This window comes from Monodon monoceros, unplaced genomic scaffold (genome assembly GCF_005190385.1).
Source record: "Monodon monoceros isolate NGI ecotype Baffin Bay Population unplaced genomic scaffold, NGI_Narwhal_1 Super_Scaffold_18, whole genome shotgun sequence".
NCBI lineage: Eukaryota > Metazoa > Chordata > Mammalia > Artiodactyla > Monodontidae > Monodon > Monodon monoceros.
This window is the reverse complement of record NW_021703774.1, coordinates 63769586-63789919: the sequence shown is the minus strand read 5'-3', so window position 1 is coordinate 63789919 and position 20334 is coordinate 63769586. Positions and strand designations below refer to the sequence as shown.

General features: G+C 39.5%; 1 protein-coding gene across 1 annotated transcript in view; it reads right to left on the bottom strand.

Moving 5' to 3' along the window:
- RGS5 (regulator of G protein signaling 5) overlaps positions 1 to 20334 on the bottom strand; it is a 48969-nt gene that overhangs the window by 8843 nt on the left and 19792 nt on the right. Inside the window, exons 2-3 of the mRNA XM_029230559.1 lie at positions 11380 to 11490; positions 4951 to 5012 (exon numbers count right to left, since the gene is read on the bottom strand). Coding sequence (XP_029086392.1) covers positions 4951 to 5012; positions 11380 to 11490 — 173 coding nt within the window. The remainder of the gene's footprint in view (positions 1 to 4950; positions 5013 to 11379; positions 11491 to 20334) is intronic.

The window sequence follows — 20334 nt, the reverse complement described above, 5'->3', positions numbered from 1 at the left end:
CTTGCTGAGCCCACACAGAGCCTCAAAATACCATTCCACACACATCTTCGGGCATCCTTTTCCTAAGAAGTAGATGAAGCCCACCTGATCTTCTGGTCTGGTGGCAACACTCTGGGTTGTGACCCACATTATAATCCCAGAGCTGGCCCTAATGAGTGATGTCACTTTCGACATGCCTGTAAAATAAAATAACAACCCTGCCAAAGAACAAACTGAAACCACCTATAAAACCACTTTAAAAATAAAAAGAGTATAAGACAAATCCAGGTCCAACTGGTATAAAGGAAAAAATTGCTGAAAGTAGATTAGCACAAATCTCTTCTCCTAGAGGAAAAATAGTGAAACGTTACTGATAGTTGATAAATACCATTTCATAGTTTACTTTCAAAGCATGGACTCTAGAGCTAAGATGGCCTGGAGGTTGATGCTTACACACCACACTACTACAGTAACTTGGGCAAGTAATCTAACCTCTCCAAGCCTCAGTTGCCACATCTGGTAAGTGGGGTACTGATGGAAACTACCTGACAGCGTGGTTATAAGGGTTAAATAATTCATGGAAAGCTCTTACATGATGTTGAACATAATGAGAGCTCAATAAATGCTGACTTTCATCATTATTATTCATGCCCAATTTAAAAGTAATCTTTATCACCATTCAAAACCCAACTCAAATGTTGCCTCATATACAAGGTAGTCTTTACCCAGTACCTCCAACTTGCTGTTGAGGATTTTTAGCATCATAAGAGGAGAGATCACTTTCTCGGTTTTGGTTGGGATTATTTGCTTCTATGGCTATCTTTCCCAGGAGGCTGTTGACGATTTGAGTTCAAGGTTTGAGTTTCATTTATCTTTGCCCTTCTTTTGAAAGCATCCCACCTCCTAGTCTAAATCTGTGGGCCTAACATTTAATCGAGGTTCACACTGAATAAAATAAGACCCATTGAGACAAAAGTTTCCTCTCAAGCCTCAAAACTGAAGAATACAAACATTAAGGAAAAATAAAATGACTGATTTTGCTATTGCTGTAGTATTTTATTTCATGGGCAAGTTACCAAGTCCCTTTTCTGGGAATTGTGGCTACCAGTGAGTAAGATGATGATAAATATGAGCCAGAAAAGAGAAGGGAGAAAATTGGAAACAAAAGAAGAGAAGAAGAAAGAGAATGCAAAGACGGAAACAAAAAGAGGAGCCAGGAGCCAGGCTATTCCATTCCCCATGCAAGAGTCCAAATCTCAAGCGTGTCTCAAGGAAATGTTCTGACATTTTGGAACTCCTGGGGCAAAAAGATTCACATAAAAACTTTGCTACTACTGGGCTGTGTTTCATTCTTCGTCTGCTCTTAAAGACAGTCGTGTGGAAGAGTTTAATGTCACTGTCTTATTTAAACTCCCACGTGCAATCTGTTTTTGTGTTTAAAAAGCAATACACCAGTTATGTGCCCCATGGACCTTCAAAAAGAAAACAGATGGTGCCATATATAAAAATGAAGACAAGAACGTAAGAACAACTGCTGTTCTTTCAGAACAGAGTCGAATACACTGGGCTATTAAAAACTATTTTTCATAGGTTCATTAGGTAATGCCTATTAGGTTTTAATAGGTTTAATAGGTGATTATCTTGTAATAGCCTATAACAGAATATAATCTGTACAAAATGAATCATTCTGTACACAATGCAGTATTGTAAAGCAACTATATTTCAATAAAAAAAGATTTTTAAAAACTGAGGAAAGGAAGAGAGGAATCTTGTGGAAGAGAAGAGATTGAGTAGCAGCTTAACTGTCCTTTTTTTAAGAGGTTTGGTACCAATTGATTTCATTTCCACTCAAGAAAATTTAAGAAAAATGTGGATTTAAGAAATGCTTGGGGAACTGAATCAATATCTTACATTAGCACAAGAGAATGCCAAATGTTCCTCATAAATCAGCAAATATGCCATTCCTTGCGGTTAAATGATTTAATTTATCAAATCAAACATGGAAGAGGGGATTGTGAAGTTTTAAATATGCATTTTTCGAATGTATCTTTCTTCATTACCTATTCTGCATCAATCACAGCTAATGTCAGAACTATCATAGTTCTGGTTATAGACCGTTAGTTTTTGCAGATTCAAATAAGAGTATCTCATAAGAACTGAGTTGCCAAAGTTTGGCTTAAAAGTTATTCACGGTGCACGAAAGCTGGTGTTTGGGGAAATAGGTCAAAAATTGTTTCTTTAGGGATTCCCTGGTGGCGCAGTGGTTGGGAGTCGGCCTGCCGATGCAGGGGACACGGGTTCGTGCCCCGGTCCGGGAGGATCCCACATGCCGCGGAGCGGCTGGGCCCGTGAGCCATGGCCGCTGGGCCTGCGCGTCTGGAGCCTGTGCTCCGCAACGGGAGAGGCCGCAACAGTGACAGGCCCGCGTACCGCAAAAAAAAAAAAAAAAAAAAAAAAAAAAAATTGTTTCTTTAGGTTGACGATGTTGGGGTAGAGTTACTTGGGCATGCCTGTCATTCCACTAGTCCTCTTCTAGAAATAGCTGGACAGAGGGCAGCAGAGACAAAGTGGCAAGAGACAGACACAGCAAAAGGGAGAGTCATAGAAGCAGAGATAGAGGGCAAAATGGAAAGAGAGGAAGAGACAGAGACACAGAACGGAGAAACAGAGGCAGAGGGAGGGAGAAGCTGTCTTATTCGCTCATGGCACCACCTCCCATAGAGCATGGCACTCTTTTGTTTCTGTGGGATCTCTGTATCCATACCAGAGACCCTCTTTTTCATTCATGCTAGTTTGAATGGATAGATATCTTCTCAAGGAAAGAATTTTGACTAGAACAGTTATCAAATGCTTTTCCTTTTATTGCTTGGGGAAAGCGCCCAAGTCTTAAAAGTGTTAATTACTTAAGAGGATAATGATGTGGAACTCAAGAACACACATATATATACACAGATATATACTATACATATAACATATATAGTATATATAATTTTAAAATATATCTAATTAAATAAAACATTGTGAATTTTATATATATTTACACACCCACGCATATACATATTTCCCCTCTAAGAAGCAGAAAATATTATTGTGAGACTCTCTGGCCTCAAGCTCACACCATGAAAATCATCTATTTGCAAGCTGAAGAACTTCAGTCCCTCAACAAATGCTAAGGTGTTAACACCAACTGCCTCTGGCTTAACTTATAGTTAAGTTCTCCTGAAAGCCTGAAATATATGAACATGTGGCCCTAAGGATTAGTATGACTGAAAAGGATTTTATATGGCCGCATAAATATATATCCTTCTCTTTAATGGTTTTAAAAGCATGGAAATGGTTCTGCTAATTCTCAGGTTTGTTGACAGTAGCAAAAAATACCTGTACCCAGGGTACTTAGAATTCATAATATATAATATGTCATCTGTCAGGTTGCTACTGGCCCTAAAACCACTGTGTAACACAATAAATAAGTCAATTGATAAGCATAAATATTTTTCTCCTAGTTGTCTTCATGGAATTTCTGTGTCCTAGAAGAATAATGAAGTCATTCATTAACCCAATTATTCAATAAGCATTCGTGGAACACTTTATATGTATCAGGACTGGGTACTCTGTTTAACACAAGAAATAAAAAAGAAAATTAAAAATGGATAATATTGAGAAAGTTCCAAATCAGAGGCTTTGGTGTTCTGCCTCCAAATATAAGATATTGATTCTGTCACAGGTAAGCAGATTACCTCACCAAAAACAAGAAATAAAAAACGTTTGTATACAATTCAACATACATTCTTTGCTATGTACCCTGTGTCTATTAATCTTGATGGTCCTGTGGGAAATATTTTTTAAATTCTTATTTTTGCAAAGCATTTAACAAAGTTTCATATTCCATCTTGTGATGAAAATGGAAAAATATGGGTTAGAGATCTTACATTGAATCCTATTTTTAGAGTGAACGATTCAACAAATATTTGTTTTCCTATTACTGTGCACTTCCTGTTGTGAAATTATCCAGAAGAAAAAGACTAAATCCTGGCTGTCAATGAGTTTATAATCTGTCATAGGAGGGAGACGGCTATGATCAGAGTACAATGTAGCAAGTAACAGCGGCATAAAAATGTGCAGACAAATTGCACTGGAACCTCAGAGGGAGGATAAATCATTCCGGACGGTCAAGGAAGACTGGGCATTTAGTATTTAGATTCGCTTTTATAGGAGAGGAGAATTTCAACAGACAGAGATATGAATACAAAGTATTCCAGCCAAAGGGAATACATGTAGAAATCCTATATGGAGGGGAGAACAGCTCAATTTGACTGCAGACCAGCTATATCATCACTATTATGGAGAATCCTAAACATTGGAAATTTGAACTTGATATTTTAGGCCTAGGAATCAGTAAGGATTTTGTATTGGGGAAAGGCAAACGGTGCTCAGGTATATTGGTATTAGCTTGGAGAGGAGTTCTTGCTGGCACTTTTTTCATGTCTTGAATGGAGATATAAAAGGCCTGCTGCCAGAAGAGGAAACTGTGGTTAGGGGAGGTTAACAACCCATGGCGGGTTACAAAAGCAATTAATAGCACTTTGAACTGGGACATACACCCAATCCATTCCTCATAGTACAGTGATATGTACCCTGCTACACCGAGTCCACAGCAAGCCATTATGAGGCCAAGCTGGAAGAGGCAGTATCTCCATTTTACTGATGAAAATTTTAAGAACTACACAGATCAAGCCACTAGCTCCGCTCACACAAGTAAGCAGGACAGATGGGAATACAACCTGCACTCAGGAGTCCTCAGGACACCTTATTTGCACATTCTCCTACCGTGAGCTAGATAACCACACTCCCCTGGCATTCTTCCAAAATTGAAGAAACGTCAAAATTGGGGAAGAAGGACATGGGCAGCCTAAAGCGCTTTTTTTTGCCTCTGTCCTTCCCCTGACCTTTATAAAGATAATTCAGACTTACGGTTGTTCTGCAAGAGCTTGTCCAGGGAATCACGCCACTGCAGGGCCTTGTCCAATGAGGGTCTAAATCAAGTGTTAAGAAAGAAAAAGGAGACAGCCATAAGAAGGGAGTTAATCACATACAGCAGCAATGACTTGGATTTGCTTTTCTTTGAAATGTTACAATTGATGACCCATTCTCAGGACAAGGGAGTTAGAGCTGTTTTATTCTGAACAAGTGGCTATGATGAGCTGGGTTTGCTTGCCTACATCTATCTTGCATATTTTCATCTCTTGTTGAACAATTGGGTTAAGCCTCTCCCTTTTCAGAAGCAGAGTCTATTTGTCATGAAGCCACGTCTTGATATTCTTGTGTATCCCATAACAGTGCCTCCAATTGTGGTCTTTTTTTCCAAAAGTAACTGAATAAAATCCAGTTGTCCCATTATAGGGCTTGAACTCATGTTCCCTGCTTCACTAGTGCCGCACTTTAAACACCAGCTTAATCCGCAAAGGGCGTCTGATTCCACATCCACAGCCCTTCACCGCCTTATTGGGATTGATGGAAGATGCAAGGTGTGAAGCTGCCTCGTGTTCACAGGAAGTCTACATTTTAAAAACTCTGGGTGCATTTTCCTGTCTAATTAGAACAGGAGAATTTTTTTTTTTAAGATTTACTCTTTCTGAGAAGAGAAGTGGTTAGACACCGTGCAAAGGAATGTTGTACACAAATGCTCAGGACGCTGAAGGTACTAGTCAACACATAATTCCCCCTTAGGCTGTTTTTATTTTAACGTTTATATATGCAGAAACCCTGCAGCTCTTTCGTTTTAACTACGAATTTTTCTTTCACAGCAGAATTGTGTCAAGGCGGGCTGGTACTGTCTGGGAAAAATGGCTGACTGTGCTCTCCCAGGGCTACCCTCTCAGCCCCAGCTCTCACTCTTGTGTTACACTGTGAGTTCTTCGTTGTCAAATCAAAACAGACTAACAAGGCATTTATTAGAACATTAAGGCCAATGAAGGTGTTTTTCCTAAATTGGAATTTCCTTAGCTCTTAACTTGTTGATCAGCTCTTCAGACAACCCAGGAAAATCCCTGCTTCTGGCTTTTAAAAAAATAATATCTTAGGGCTTTAATTCTTTAGGTTATCAGTGAGATTGATAAGACTGTTGCTGATTCTCCTTTTCGTTTTCCTCTTGAGGCTCAGAGTCAGCCTCACTTTATCTATGTAAGGAGTGCAGGATGGCAGTAGATTTTTTTGGCTAAAATGCTGTGACTAATTCCTTCCATTCTCTATTCCTCACTGTGGAGCATGTGCAGATTTTGAGTCTTAATTATACGACTTTCCATAAAGTTTTACGCTTTTACTATTTGAAGGTTAAAACATGCCAATACTGAGAGTAACAAACCTGGTGGAATAATCCTAAATGGTTTCATTTTCCCGGCTAGAAACATATGTATCATAGATCAAAAACTCAACACTAATTCCTTGGAAATTTATTTTTAATGAGTGAACTACTTTCTCTCCTCCCGTTTTCTTCTGGCTAGTGTAAAGGAACACAGGGAGGAGAAATGACATGAGGAAGGAATTACAAGCATGCCCATATATTTTTCTGCCTCATTTTATTTCTAACAAGAAAAAGAGCTATTTTCTAGAGGTCAATAACTCCTTTTGGCTCTTCTATATTACTTCATGCTGAGAATTTTTCCTATGTATATATTATTTTGTACCAACATTTTTAGCACAGTCTTACGAATCTTAATTTCTTCACTATAGTGGGTTCCATGTTGTACATATGACACCCGCCAAGTCTTTATTGTTGACAGAAACAACAAGACATTAAATAATTGAACAAAAGAAACAGAGCAAGGGGAAGGCTGAATCGCCTTCTGATTTTGTAAATACCCCTCGTAAAATGAAATCACCTTCCTGCCTTTCATTTCCTCTGGCTAGTATGGAGGGGCACAGGAAGAAGAAATGGCCAGAGCAGGTACACTGAACTTAAGCATGTTACCAGATCCAAGCTGTCCCAAATGGTCTTGTTAGAACCAGACTAATGGTCACAATCAGCAGTGCCTCACAGCCAAGATTAAATTCCTGAAAAGGATATGTGCAGAACCCGCTTGGGGGTAATATTAGTCCAAATTGTTTCAAGGACGCAATCAAGCAGAACACATCCTCCACACCTCGAAGCCCAGTATTCTGATTCCCAGCCTAGGAGGTGCCACAGGTTCATCCTGTCCTGATTCTCAGAATCTGCCATTAAGTCTGAATTCTTTGAAATGAGATAGATGCAGATCTAAATGACCAATAAGTGTCCTGGTTTGCAAGGTCATAGCTGCCCACAGGGAATGAGCATGGAGTTTCTGTGTGTGGGCGTGGAGGGAAAGAGGAGCCCAGTTCAAATGAAAGGCAAAATAAACATTTATAGAGATGATTAACTGTTTTATAATGGCCAGTGTAAATGCCATTTGGTCCAGGAAGCAATGATCTCAGCTGGGAGTGTTCTCTCCCTCTTTACTGTACTCTTACCACATTTACATCTTGAATCTCCCACAAGGCAATGATGCACTCACTGCCTGGAGGTATAGCTTGTCAGCCGTGGAGAGCTTTTCCCATTCTACCCTGTCCGACAGTGCGTTCCCTGCAGCATTCATCTACCCAGCAATATGCATGTCAGATTAATGTGTAAATTAATAAAAGTGAAATCCAAGTTATTTATTGGCACTTAAGTGCCTGTTCAGTTCTCCCTTCCTTCCTGCAACGTGTCTGCTCATGTCCAGTCTCAAGTTCATGGACATTTATTGAGCCCTGCCCCCAGGGCCAACAGTGACCTGGGCACCATGGATGGGAATGCAGATAGATACACCTGCCACTTTTTTTGTTTTTGTTTTTGTTTTAACATCTTTATTGGGGTATAATGGCTTTACAATGGTGTGTTAGTTTCTGCTTTATAACAAAGTGAATCAGTTACACATATACATATGTTCCCATATCTCTTCCCTCTTGCGTCTCCCTCCCTCCCTCCCTCCCTATCCCACCCCTCTAGGTGGTCACAAAGCACCGAGCTGATCTCCCTGTGCTATGCGGCTGCTTCCCACTAGCTATCTACCTTACGTTTGGTAGTGTATATATGTCCATGCCTCTCTCTCGCTTTGTCACAGCTTACCCTTCCCCCTCCCCATATCCTCAAGTCCATTCTCTAGTAGATCTGTGTCTTTATTCCCGTCTTACCCCTAGGTTCTTCATGACATTTTTTTTCTTAAATTCCATATATATGTGTTAGCATACGGTATTTGTCTTTCTCTTTCTGACTTACTTCACTCTGTATGACAGACTCTAGGTCCATCCACCTCACTACAAATAACTCAATTTCGTTTCTTTTTATGGCTGAGTAATATTCCATTGTATATATGTGCCACATCTTCTTTATCCATTCATCCGATGATGGACACTTAGGTTGCTTCCATGTCCTGGCTATTGTAAATAGAGCTGCAATGAACATTGTGGTACATGACTCTTTTTGAATTATGGTTTTCTCAGGGTATATGCCCAGTAGTGGGATTGCTGGGTCATATGGTAGTTCTATTTGTAGTTTTTTAAGGAACCTCCATACTGTTCTCCATAGTGGCTGTACCAATTCACATTCCCACCAGCCACTTTTTGATGTCTATCCATGGGCCAAACATTGTGCTTCCATCTTTAATCTGCACAGTAAGGCTCACTCTGCAGTTTACCAGGCCGGAGTGTATGTAGGACAACAGTTTGTAGTGGTTCTCCCCCGTGCACAGGCTAGGGACTGTTTATGTGTGGAGGTCATTCTAGAGTTATAAAGTGGCAAAACAACAGCAACAACAAAAGATAGTTAAAATTAGTGACATCAACAGACAGTAAATGAACATCTAGAATATAAAATAAACTATAAAATAATCTACACCAGCTCTTGAGTATTTTGCAATTGATTATATTATGAGCCATGATAATAGTTACTGTAAACTAAATTTACATGGTCTTGTAACATCTTTATTTTTCATTATGAGGACCTATAGCAGAGCCTTAGGGAATTCTCACATATAGAGGGTGGACAAAAGTGCGAGCCCTTAGAGAGAGAGAAGGCAGCGGGAGAATTCAAAATTAGAAGTTAAGGTGGAGAGTTTTAAGGTGGCCAACTGGTGAGCAGAGTCAAATGCTGTCCATGAGTCAGGAGTTAGCCCTTGGTGATGATGGTTTCAGTTAGGTAGTAAGGTTTAGACCCGACAAAAGGAGTTAAAGAAGAAATTGAAAGCAGTGACTTTCCATTTCTAGAGTTTTCCAGCGTAAGCAAGAGGAAGAGATATGAGTAGAAGGGGTGAGGGGCTGGGAGGGTGTTTTTCAGAGTGGAATATGGTACTTGTTTGTTCTAGTGGAAGAGGGTCTAGAGGGAAAAAGAACAGTTAAGAATACTAAAATGGTAACAGAGGCTGGCCTTGGGTGGTAGGGATATAGGCAACGTTTTTCTATTTTTTTAAATGGTTCAATTTTTTTCCTAACGAGAAGAATAAAAATATATTTAAAAAAGAGAAAATGCTTTTTTAAAAAGGGATTGCTTTTTTTAAAAAGATGAGAGGAGTTAAAAATACCTTCCATCCGGAGAAGGTCTATTTTCTCCTCTGAGATTTATTTTCTTCTCCTTGAGAAGAATGTGAGTAAAAAAAAATACAGAGAAACTTTTAAGTGAGGAGAAGCGAGATCAGCTGAGTTCCTGCAGAACACAGTCTTCTCCTGCTTGTTAAAAAGCATGGAAATTTGCCAAATATGAGTGAAATGGGGTTTACGAGTTTGGAAGAGGATAGGAAAAATTTGTAATGGTCACTGTTAAAAATGCAGTAGAGATGCACAAATATTCTCTAGGGATAAGAAAGATTTTTCCAAAACAATTCAAACTTCTGGATGAAAAAGGGGGCTAGAAGACAAGAGGAGAAAATAATCCAATGAGTGTCAGCCCCAAGTTATCTTCCAAAACTGCTTCTCTCCAAATAGTTCAAGTGTCTGTGTGGGATATTAAAGCAGAGAATCAAAGGAGGAAATGTAGCACTGTATTTATTTTTTAAAAGTTAATTCCAACAGATCAATAACCACCACAATGTTTATTTCAAAATAGACTTTTTGATCTTTTGCTATTATGAAATGTGGTTCTTATTCTCTCCCAGTGCCTGGTGCCTGCCACTCCACATTGAATTAACTTCCCTTTTCTAAGCGCAGAAAACTCAATTATGCCTCATTTCTGGTTTGGGATCACTTTGAAGTAATATAAGGAGAGTGGAAACATCCACTTAGATTGATGAAAAAAATTTAAAAGGAATAACCTTTCTCTCTATCCCCCAACCAATCCTGCTATATTAATTTGAAGGTCATTTGGAGAAAAGATTGGCCAATTTATACAAATATTAAATTTTAAAAGAAATGGAGGTTAAAAGGGATTCCTATATTTTTACCACACTTCTGTGATCTCTTCAAAGCTTTTAGGTAGTAGAGTGAAGGGGTTTGAATACATTTGGCTTTTCTTCTTCCCACTTTCCTTTCTTGATTTTAGTGGTGTCTCTGTTTTAAAGGGAAGATGGAGTGTATCTGTCTAGTCAATGTCGGGCTGTGTAGCTAGTGGAACAACGGTAAACACCGTGAATGCTGTGAGTAGTGTTATTAAGTTAGAGTAATGCCAATGAAATTGTGGGCTATGTTCACTGCCATAACATCGTGAATATTCAGAATTATAGCTTCCCTCTATGCCTAAATTGATAGAAGTATGTTGGTGCGTGGTTAGGGACTGCAGAAGTCCTGTCAGGACTATTAATTTATGGACTGGGGAAAAATTGCTTGACGTGCATTAAATAGGAGTATCTGGTCAAGTATTCATTCCTCCACCAGGGAACAGTCCTCTGCTCCTCTTTTAGACCTTGAAGGGACAATACCTTGGAGAAGAAACCTTTAGGCTTAATAGTCTGCCTTGAACTTAGCCTCTTCTTGAGGGAAATGTCACCACTTGTATCTCCCTGCTGAGGAAGTAGCTCTCAAGATACTTCCTGAGCAGGTGAGCATCCAGGGATCATAATTAATTGGATCAGCAATGCTCACCTGACCCAAGGACAGCAAGTGAGCAGGTATTTTTAACCACACTTCCGTGTGATGAAGTGGCTGGTGCCATTTTATAAGACACGGCCTGTTTCTCCAATGATGTCACAATACGTGGCCTTATCTTCATTTTTTAAGCATCCTGCCAGTAAGCAATATTATGCTCCATACACGAGAGAGTGAAAAAAAATCCTATTCACAAACCAAGTCTCTGAGTACTCTTATGATCTTCAATGAGTCACTGAAGGGGGAGAGTTCTACAGAAGAGGGATGGCGCTATACACTTGAAGAATAGCCATCCTCTGGAGGAAAAGAGTGGAATCCATAATCATGACTCACTTCTGGGTCTTGGCTGGTTTCTCCGCCTTCTCAGTGTATGGAATGACAAGGTCAGCAGCAGACTCCGGCTTCTGGAGGAGAATTCCCAACTTGATCTTAATCTCCTTGGCCCTGAAAGAAGAGATGTATGAGGGGAAATGGACAGCATATTAGCATAAAGATCTAAAAAAGGGATTTCATTCTGTGTCAAAGAAACAAAAATGAGCAAAACCCCATTTCACTGTTGTGGCAGAAAGAATACTAATGTAGAAATTGGGACACGTGAGTTCTAATAACATTTATCAAGCTCTTAACATGTCCCTGGCTAATATGCATTATCTCATTTTAATCTTAATTATTGTTTTATATGTATTCTTTCATGTTATATATGGCAGATACTATAGTAGTCCTATTTTACAGGTGAAGAAACTAATGACAGAGAATTCAAATAACTTAATTAAGGTAACCCAGCCAGTGTGTGATGGAAATGGACTTGACCCCAAGCTGTCTGACTTTAAGTTCACAGGTGGAACTCACTGTATTGCCTACCAGTCTTCTGAGGGCTCTGGTCCCAGCTCTGCCATTAATTAGACATATAACGTTTGAAAAAATAATCATGTTTTATTGCCAGACCTCCGTTCCCTCATCTGTAAGATGACAGAGTTAACCTAAATGTTTTTTTCAGCCACTTGCACCTATAAAATTAAATTATTCTGCTTGATGATTACTTCTCTGTAAACTGTTCTTCTTTTATACAGATTTGACTTTTTCCCAACCCCTTGCCCATTGTTCCACAATGGCTATTGTAGTATCTTACACGCAGTAAGCCTTCAATAGATGAGTATTAATTACCAACAGACTGACAGAATCGTATTACTCCTTTCTATCTTCAACATTTTAGTGAACAGACATGGTCAGAATTCTGGGCACTTCTCCACCCTAGAATGCAACTGTTTTCATGCCCAGTTCAAAACTAATCTCCTAAGTTACCCATCATTTTATCACAAGTCTGAATTCAAAAACACCAAGAAGATCTTAAGCATTAATCCATAACACAAGCCATTGTATACTGAGAGACCCAAAAAGCTGTCCTTTCACTGTCCCCTTGGCACTTCATACATGCTTTTAAGATAGGGCTTATCACACTGCATTATGGTTACTGATTTATGTGTCTGTCTTCCAAGCTGGATATAAGAACTTTTTGCAGGTGGGAATTGAGTCTTAAATACCTTTTCAACCCTGTGCATAGCACAAAGCTTGGAAGCATAGTCAATATTCAAAAATATTTGCCAAAGTGAACTAAAAATATCTTGATTTTTGTTCCTCACAAATCTGCCGACATTTATTTCCCAGTCAATGCTGATCATAACCGAAGCCTTACAGAGCTGTGTCGGGATTAGGATATCATGCTGTTGCCAGATAGAGTTTTGTTACTATAAACACACTTTCCTCATCCATTCACACGGAGACAGTGATGAGACAATTTAAATAAATAAAATGTGTGACGTTAGCAATTATGGATATTAGGGAGAAAAAGTTAAGGACATATACTGTATAACTTAAAAAAACATAAATATTCAATCATATCATAGGTTCCTTTAGTATAGTAAATGTTATTTTGAAACTCTGATTTAGAATTAGTAACCTCCACAATGTCTTTTCCTTTTCGTTTCTTCCTGCCTCTGTTCTCTCCCTAGGGCCCGCTCTCCAGCTTAAGACAACTCAGGTACCACATTACAGCAGATCAAGCTCCGCTGAGCACATTACAGCTGAAACAGAATGTTCTGCTGAGGGAGCTTATATAAAACATGAGAATAAGAATAAATGTACTTTGATTCCAGGCTCTGCAATTTGCTTAAACTATCTAATGTTGAGTTTTCTCACCTAGAAAGTGGGACCGATAAAACAGTACATACTTATACAATTTTTGTGATGATTAAATATGTTAATGCATGTGAATCATGTAAAGCAGCAATTGGCATATAATACTGCTTCTTCCAAGTTAGTTCTAACTGCATAATAATTTTTTTCCAGCCAAACTCAAGCCATGTTCCCTAGCTTTGACTACCAAATTAAAACATTCAGAAATTTCCCACATGTTACTAAGAATTAATACGCCCACTGCCTCCCATATTCTACCTCTGGAGACAAGAACTGCCAACTTTATATTTATTTGAAGGATGAAGAAAACAGTATTTGGGGGGGAAAATGCATGCAATACATGTGGCTACCCTCTGCTGGCCAGTGTATAGTACTACAGCCAGAAGCAGCAGGTTCATCTTTTCCATCAAGACACGCGATCCCACCCAGAACTTGAAGAACTCCACCCATAATACCTCTTCTGCTTGCTCCACATGCCCCTCAGTTCCTGCCCATAAGGGGAAGTCGTGAAGCAACTGTTTGAGTTTCACTTGACCCAATAGTTCACTCACCAATATTTAGCTAAAGATTATCTAATGAATGTCTAATGAATGTTTCTCCCGTGCTTGGTAGTTTGGTTGGTTCTTTAGATTTTTGTTTTGCATTTTCTTTCCCCATCTCAACTTCTGTTTCTTTTTTCTTTTCCTCTTTTGCTCCATTTGAGCCATTTGCTTTTGTAAAAGGCAGAGAGATATTTGTGTTTGATTGCCTAGTGAAAAAGTAAGTTGGACATGAACAGGTTATTATAATGAAGGGGTTGAGCATTTTAAAATTTCATTTATTCATACTACTTTACTCCTTGATCATGTTACTGTGTCATCAGTACGCAGTAAACAGACAAACACTCACAGGGTTTTGTCTTTGCCTGCAGGGTACTTATAGCCTATTGAAGTCTCAAGCTTGTGAGCAATCACAAGCAGGTATTAAAGAAGAAGATGCCCAGAAAGCAGCATCTCTCTGGGCATCCAGTGTCCACAAAGGTGAACAGCAGAGCACTGGGGGAGGACCCCAGTGTCCACAAGGGTGAGTCAGTGGGGCTTCTCAGAAGAGGCAGGGGTAGAATAGCAGTTAGCCAGGTAGACAAGAAAAGGCTGGGACTTCCGGGTAGGAAGAGGATAATGTGTATATCATTTGAAGGGATGCAAAAGTGGTTCTGCGTTGCCTGAGTGTAAAGTGTGACTGGAGAGAGAAGAATGCCATGTTAGATGAAGACTGCTCACTCTGCCTCCCCTTCCTGATGGAAGGGTGGATGATGGAGGACCTCTGTATAGTATGCAGCCTTCAGCAAATTTGATATGAAAACCAAAAAAAGGTAAAACTATTGAAAGGTGCCTTCAAAGACTGTCTCTACATGAAGAAGTGGCATCCTGTCTTACAAATCTATTTCAAATTTTTCTTTTGCTAATTCTTTCAGGACGCATTTTCCCATGAAAACACTGTCTATACATGGTGGTTAAATTCTCCAAGACATCCCACAAAAGACTTTTAAAACTAGAATGAACCAGAATCCTCGCATAATTTTATCTATATCACTATTTAAATTGTCTTTTTGTGGGATAATCTAGAAATCAACCATTTATAACGCTGCCCATAGAAAATCAGATTTCACCTCCTCAAAGTAGAGAAACATGCCAGAACACCAGATTACTCTTTTCCTCATACTTGCCCTGGGGATGTAAGGGAGAAAGGAAATGCAGTGCTTCAGAAAATACTTCTCTCTATGGTTTAGTATAGGCTCAAACATAGGACGTTATAATGTTAACGCACATAAGTCGGGAAGACCATTCGGTTGAATTAGGAGCTTGACAGCATATAGGGAGTGAATAACATTATTGTCTCTCTTATAAAACAGTGAAGTTTAAAAGCTGAAAAGTTGACCAGTGCTGAGACTGAAACTACTTGAAACATTTTACTCTTTCTGTAGGAATAAACTGTGTTACTACGCTTGTTTTTCTCCTTAAGAGTTCCTGGAATAATATTTCATTCCCCCCTCTCCCTTTCCTCCCCACCATATGGACACATCCAAATATGGGAATGAAAAAAAAAACAACAAATGGAAAACCAAGCAAAACAAAAGCTCAAAGCTTCCATTTTATTTTCTCCTTTAAAAATAAGCTTGAATGTATCTGACATTCATTTAATGTCAAAAACAAACCCATCCAGAGAAGAAAACTTTTTAATGTGTTTATGATTTCAACTCAGTCCTTGGCTCTGTTTGACCACCCACCAGGCAGTTTTCCTGGCTATATTACATTAATGGCTGTTAACAAGAAATGATTCATATCTCTTCTCATCACACCCCCAACCCTGTTATCCTTTGGTTTTACAAAGAAAAACTTGTTTTGAAATAAAATCATTGGAAATGCCTGGGTGAAATTTAAATTAAGGGTTCAGAGGAAGATAATCCTTTCACTAGATGGCTCACATTAGTGATTTCAAACTGAAAAGAGTTTGAATAATTGTAGGGTTGTGCAATTTTAAATCTGTGCCCTGTGTGGGTATGCTTTCAAAAGGCCCTGGACCACCTCTGTCCTTCCAACTAATTGGTGGATTGAGTGAAAATTATTACCTTAGGGTGAATAAGTGTGGAAAACAGTACAAGCAATCACTAAAACAAAAACATAGCAGAATTTTTAAAAATACAATTATATTCAAGTAAAATTTGTCAGTAACCGCTATATATAAAGTCCTGTGCTAGGTGTTTCAAGAATTACAAAGGTGTTCCTTGCTTCAGAGACACGTGGAACAAGGGAATGTAGGACATATACATGTAAACTATATGCTAGATATTTTTCTACTGATTGATAAAAGTGGAGGGGATATATTAATAAAAGAACATAGACCCTAGCCTCAAGGAGTTCAAATGTGATAACATGAAGATAGTGTAATAGGAGACACATGCTTTAACAGCTGCCCCTACTATATTCTCAGAGACCTCTGTATTTTTCCTTCATGGTCCTTATCAATTTGCATTATGTCTCTGTGTATTTATTTGAGTCCTGTCTGTCTCTCCCATTAGAATGTCAGGTCCCCAAGAGCAGGATCAATATCTGTTTTGTTCACAGCTCCAGTCTCAGCACTTAGCCCAGGGCCTGGCACTTAACAGACATGCAATAAATGTTTACTATATAAATTGATGAATCAGCAAACGAATGAATGAATTGAATTGCTAGGTTATAGTAAAACTGCATTTTTGGGTGGGTGGGTGAAATATTGGGGTGTAGCACAAAATAAGCCATCGAGGACTTAGATGTCTCTGATTTGGTTAACTGCAGAGAGGTAGTGTAATTAACTGACTGCAAGGACTCTAACTGAACTCGATTTCTGTCTGTTAGAGAAGTTGGAAATAGACGAATGGGGGCTGAAACGGAGTATGCCCTTCAGTCCCTCACACCAGATAGGACACACTCTGATGAGAGGAGGCAGGGAGGGTAATTACAATCACTCAGTCTAATCAGAATCCATCATGAGACCAAAATTTATCAGGATTTACTTAAACAAAAGTATTCCTGAGGCACAGAGTAGTTCTGAGATTGGACATATGTCGGGAACAGCCAAGAAGGAAGACAGGATGGAGAAAAATTGGGAAGTGTAGGACAGGGGATTTAGGACACATTTCTGAAAGAGGTGTTCCAACCTGTCCCCTGTCAAGGACATCCAATTTAAATCCAATCCAACTTAAATCTGTGTTGCAGATGCCCCCTGCTGGACATGGGAAATTGTGAGCATCAGTGAAAAAGGGCAGATCTGTTCCAGGCTGCTGCCTTCTGAAGAAATACCACAAACCTTGTTTCTACAGGAGCAAAAAGGACATGTCTTTTCTTGGCTCCAAAAAATGTGATAAATACTCATTAAAGATAAATAAAAGTTCCTAAAACACTTGTTAGCAACAAGATTCCACAGCTGGAGAGTACTACAGCCGGATCTGAAAAGCAGAGGAAGAAATGAGCTTTCTAAGTTCTTTCAGCCAAGATCTGAGTCACGTAGACAGAACCCCAGCAGATGCTCATGGAGAGAAGGGAGCCCAGAGGACTTATGTCCACTATTCTGGACCCATATAGAGAGATTCATTTGGTTCAAGAGTGGAAAAGCCTTCTTGTTGACTGCTCATTGAAAACTTGAGATCGATGAAGTTTGCTACTGATAGCTGGCTCATGAGACACAGGGGTGATCTTGAAAACCCTTAGTAGAATATAAGGAAACATCTGTGGAAAATCAGGTCAATTCTAGAACTGAAATTCTCAACTCCCCAGGATCCTCCACACGTGGCCCCTTAAAATCAAGATTGACTCTCAAGTGCAGGGGAAGCCCCTCCAGCGTCATTTTGGTGGAGAGAGAATGTATGAGTCTGGCATCTACCATTTTCCTGAATTAACCTACTTCTATTTGAACTAAAGAAAGTCCACCCATTGCTTATGTTTAGGCAGAAAATGAAAAAGTAGTTTACTAATGCAATGTGATACCATGTTAAAGTCTGTATTTTTTTATCTGACACATTAATATATGATACATTATGGAAAATGACTCTAGGTTAGTTAATATGAAATACTCCTCAGTGGTCCAAATGATAGAAAGATGAAGAAAATGCTAAAGAATATACGGTATTATTATTATTCATGCATTAGGATATAACGCCAGAAATGACAGCTCTGTTTCCAAACACAATTGAATCATTCCCAGGTAGAGCTTTAGGTTTTCACTTATATTAATCATGAATTAAATAACAAGCCATGTCAAACTGTAAGATGGCTGAAAAAAATGGAATTGATGAGGACTTCCCTGGTGGTGCAGTGGTTAAGAATCCACCTGCCAGTGCAGGGGACACAGGTTCGATCCCTGGGCCAGGAAGATAGCACATGTCATGGAGCGACTAAGCCCGTGCGCCACAATTACTGAGCCTGCGCTCTAGAGCCCGTGAGCCACAACTACTGAGCCCACGTGCCACAACTACTGAAGCCCGCGTGCCTAGAGCCCATGCTCCACAACAAGAGAAGCCACCGCGATGAGAAGCCCGCATACCGCAAAGAAGAGTAGCCCCCGCTCGCTGCAACTAGAGAAAACTGCATGCAGCAATGAAGATCCAACGCAGCCAGAAATAAAAATAAATTCATTTAAAAAAAATGGAATTGACAATGTCAGTTGTGTCAAAAGTGTGCATAGAAGTCACTTTTGTCTATTATAACCTTCCAACACAGTATTTTCTAACCTCTTCTTTCAGTAAGTTCTCTTCATGATAGCTATTTTCATTATGTTCAAGCTCTTACCTCAACTACCCCAGGTTGATTCATCACCAGGGCCCCTCACAGGCAACCTGCTATAAAAGACTAAAGACTCCTTCTACAAGTTTACTGACTTGGTTTCATAGGATCACAGTTGAGATGGAAAAGACTGGCCTCAATTGCTCACTTATTTTTTCAATAAATTAAAAGTATGCTTATTAAATGCTTGCCATGTGCCGTAGACTATTACATGTTTTTAAATCCCCAGTGAAACAAAAAGACAAGATCCTCTCATGGAGTTTATATTTCAGTTGGGCAAGACAAACACAAAATAAGGAAAACCCAAACAATGAAATGAAAAATTTCAGCTGCTTGTAATTGCTACAGTGTGGCACTGGGTAAGCGTTAGCTTCAGCCACTTGCTGTAATCACAGTGGCAGTCAGCAGGCTTGTGAAAAAGGCCCCATTCCAGAGGTGGCTGCTGTTGAGAGCATCAGCTGTCTTTATAGAGAGCAATACCAGTTGCTTTGTCAATTAGCAGAGCATGTTAGAAGTGAGTTTTTACATGTAGGCTTGTTCAATAGGGAATGGGCTCTCTCCAGTCATAATAATGATATTCAAGTCATTTGTGCTAGAGACACTATTGTGCAAACTCACACCCACTCCATAGAAAGGTGGTAAGAATGTAAATAGTTCTTTACTCTTAGAGACGCCACCTGTGGCTCGATCCCTAAGTAGTCCTATATCTAGGCCTTGATACAGAGATTTCTTGTTGCCTGATACCAGCTACAAAGGTATTAGAATCCAACCTCAGAATATTACTGTCAGAGTAAAATTTTCCTACACGTTATAGTCGGAGCACAAAGAATTGTGCCTTTATTGAGAGGACAGAGCCAGTTGTATAAATATTTTGCACCAACTTGTTAGTAGCTACCTGCCTAAGTAAGTACGGAACAATTGGGTTTCATTATATATATGGTGGTCTTGCTTTCACTAGCTGGTAGTGAAGTTGTGGAGAAATAACTAACCATCACCCACCACTAACCAGTAATAACTACAGTTATGTACCAAAAAGAACCTAAGAGTTGGATATGAATAAATTGGTTTAGGCTAGTTTTCAATAGCCACTTCCAATCTATGGGACCTTATGCAAGCTATCTAATGTCTCTCGGCCTCAGTTCCATCATTTGTAAAATGAAGATAACATTAGTTCCTGCTGTAAAAGGTTTCCGGGTGGAGTGCATGAGATGATGCATGTAAAAGTTAGCCCGGTCTCTGGCACGTAAATAGCATGTCATACGTGGTCACCAGCATCATCATATCTACTTATTTAATACTATCTTATACCACTTGGTGTTACAGTTTGTAGCAGTTTCCCTTAACTTCTGGCGTATTAATCTTTGATTGCATTAAGCTCATTTTCTCTCACTGGGTTGAGTGAATTATATGCCTTAAACTGTACTTGCCTGGCGAAAAGCCAGAAGCAATTTCTGGTGACTCTGTACGGGGGACGATAGGAGGAAAACTACATGTTAAAAGCCAGGAAGGTACTGGGCTGCAAAGCAATGACGTAAAAAGAAAGCGAGGCCCTGACTCACTTAGAAGCAGTGGGGAAAAGTCTATCTTCGCAGCATCTTTGTTTGCTCCCTGTCAGTCAAGTGCAGGCTGGATGTAGGCAAGTTAATAGAGCCTGGCCCTACCTGATGATGTATCCTCTTCCTCCATCACCTGGGGGAGAAACACACTCTGTCTCCCCATATCCCTGATATTTCCAAGTGTCGAAGACCATGTGAGGTCACTGGACCTTCATTTTAATCACAGGATCCCTGAATCTAGG